A 2,999-nucleotide genomic window follows, 5' to 3' on the forward strand; every position below is an offset into this window, starting at 1 on the left:
CTCCAAAGCCCTCCTTTCCCCTGTAGACTCCAGGCAGATTTTCCAGAAGGGTGCCACTCTGGCTTTTTCCAGCTTGTTTAACATCTAGTCCCCGCCTTCAAAATGGGCTGGCTCAGAACAGTAGATGCTCTCCCTACGTCCCCTCACTGCTGCCTCTGCTGCCCTCACGAACTCCGTGGATCTCTCCTCATCCTCCCTCAGCTCCAGCAGTTCCAGGTTAGCAGTCTTTGCTTAATGGTTGTAAATCGGTTATTTGTGTGAAGATGTGCCACTGGGAATTGGCTTTTCTGCCATCTCAATGACTTCTTGAGCTACCATAATATTTTCAAGCTTCTTTCATGTTGTAGCATGTATCAATACTTCATTCCTTTTTATCACTGAGTAATACTCTATTGTATGGATAGACCACATTTGTTGATCCATTCTTCAACTGATGGACATTTGGGTTGTTTCCACTTTTGGGTATTATAGACTGCTAATGCTGCTAGGAGCAGTCGTTTTTAAGTTTTGTGTGGACATATGCTTTTATTTCTCTTGAGTGTGTACCTACTAGAATTGCTGGATCACATGGTAACTTTATGTTTAACTTTTTGAGGAACTCCCAGATTGTTTTGCAAAGTGACTGTACCATTTTACATTTCCACCAGCAGTGTATTAGGTTTCCAGTTTTTCTACATCCTCACCAACACTTTTGTCCTGTAATTTTGATTCTAGCCGTCCTAGTGGTTGTGAAGTGGTGTCTTATTGTAGTTTTGCTTTGCATTTCCCTGATAACTAAAGTTTAGTTTTGGACGTGTTTATTTTGTGCTACCTGAAAGCATGCAGATGGAAATGTTAAATAGACTGTTTGGACTTGAGTTCAAAGTTTGGGGGAAAGAGTTGAGCAGTTATAGGTTGGGAACAATTAGCATATACAAGGTAATTTTAGCCATTGGGTGGATGTAATCAAGCAGAAAGAATGTGAAAAATGAGGACAAAAATGGCATAAGCCCACGTCCTGAGGAATGTTCGTAATTAAAGGATGGTAGAAGAAGCAGAGCCTGGAAAGGAGACTGAGAAGCCAGAGGCAGAGAGGGTGGGGAAAAACTAGGAGAATGTGCTATTATGGAAGCCAGTGAAATAGTATTTTAAGTTGCAGGAAAGGGATAATGGTATAAAATGTTGCTGAGAGATTCAGTAAAATAAGGACTGAAAAGTGACCTTTAGTTTTTAGTAGTAGGTAATTCATTTCAGTAGGAGGATAAGGGCTGGAGCCAAATTAAAGTGAATTGAGAAATGATTGGGAGGTGAGGAAGAGGGCTTAGCAAATATATAAAGAAGTTTGGTTGTGAAGGGGAGGAGATAATTGGGTAGGGTCAAGAGAGATTTCATTCCAGATGGGATTGGAGAGATTGAAAATATTAGAGGGGTAATTTACCAGAGGGCTTAAGGCAATGAGATCCCACTACCTTTGTAATGGGAGGGAAGGAGAAGCATGTTTTTGTATCTTCTGGGCAGGAGATTGATGTTCCTTCCCTTCTGCTGTCTTCTGTTTTCCCTGTGAAGTCAGAGACCAGGCAGTCCACAGAGAATGGTGTAGGACATGATGTGTTCAAAATTAATAGAGTGGAAATGGGGGAGGGCAAGCTGACCATGAAAATGTAAAAAGATCTCTGAACTGCAGTAAGAACCAGTAGGGGATTGAGACCATGAATTCACAATGGTGCAGCATTTCATGCTGTGAGATTTTTCTCCAGTGGTGTTTAGCTGTGTAGCATTGGGTCAGAGAGGGTGGTCAGTGTGTTAATCCAGGCCTGGAGTCTTTCAACCCAAGGTGATAGAAAGACAACGAGATAAATTACTGGAGGTAAAAGAGTGGATCATGAAGTTGAAGTGAGCATGGAATTTAAGCTGGATGGGGAAGTAATTCTGTATAGTACTGACCCATTTGGACCCCAGATTCTCTTGAGTCATGATGGTGAAATCTTGAGTCTTTCAACCCAAGGTGATAGAAAGACAACGAGATAAATTACTGGAGGTAAAAGAGTGGATCATGAAGTTGAAGTGAGCATGGAATTTAAGCTGGATGGGGAAGTAATTCTGTATAGTACTGACCCATTTGGACCCCAGATTCTCTTGAGTCATGATGGTGAAATCTTATTATAGGTGTCGCATCATTTTATAACAAGATAGAATTTCTGTGCAAGTTTACTTGCTGCTGTAATCTATACTACCACTGTTATCCAAACTCTCCTTAGGTATCCCCGTATTTCTAAAAACCGCATCATTAAACCGTATTATAGGTGTCGCATCATTTTATAACAAGATAGAATTTCTGTGCAAGTTTACTTGCTGCTATAATCTATACTACCACTGTTATCCAAACTCTCCTTAGGTATCCCCGTATTTCTAAAAACCGCATCATTAAACCGTAATGTCAGTAAATAAAATTATATTTGTAGAATTTATGAATGTACTTTTTTTAACTCTGTCATTTTCATACAGTGTGAAACTGAAGCACAGCAGAAGTTTGCTGAAGAACTTCAAAAGCGGGAACGTTTTTTATTTGAAAGAGAACAACTGCTTTTCAAACATGAAAACGCCTTGAGTAAAATTAAAGGTGTTGAAGAAGAGGTTCTTACTAGATTTCAGATTATAAAGGAGGTAACTATATAGACTCTTACTTTTTAAAATTTAATTTATATTTTATTCATTTTATTTTATTTCATTTATTTTATATTTTTATATTTTATTTTATTTTGAGGTTCTTACTAGATTTCAGATTATAAAGGAGGTAACTATATAGACTTTTTAAAATTTAATTTATATTTTCTTCATTTTATTTTATTTCATTTATTTTCTATTTTTGTATTTTATTTTATTTGTGGCTGGCCGGTATGGGGAACCTTTGATTTTGGATTGGTATAATCTCTCCTTTTTTTATTCTTAGATTCACTAGTTTTTTTTTTTTTTTCCTTTTTGTCTTTTTTTGTGACTGGCAACGGATCGCAACCCTCAGT

General features: G+C 37.9%; 1 protein-coding gene across 1 annotated transcript in view; it reads left to right on the forward strand.

Annotated features, from left to right (window-relative positions):
• The window catches only part of CCDC138 (coiled-coil domain containing 138), a 114,624-nt gene that overhangs the window by 20,793 nt on the left and 90,832 nt on the right, over positions 1-2,999 (forward strand). Inside the window, exon 6 of the mRNA XM_008576051.1 lies at positions 2,485-2,643. Coding sequence (XP_008574273.1) covers positions 2,485-2,643 — 159 coding nt within the window. The remainder of the gene's footprint in view (positions 1-2,484; positions 2,644-2,999) is intronic.

This window comes from Galeopterus variegatus, unplaced genomic scaffold (genome assembly GCF_000696425.1).
Source record: "Galeopterus variegatus unplaced genomic scaffold, G_variegatus-3.0.2 Scaffold1279, whole genome shotgun sequence".
NCBI lineage: Eukaryota > Metazoa > Chordata > Mammalia > Dermoptera > Cynocephalidae > Galeopterus > Galeopterus variegatus.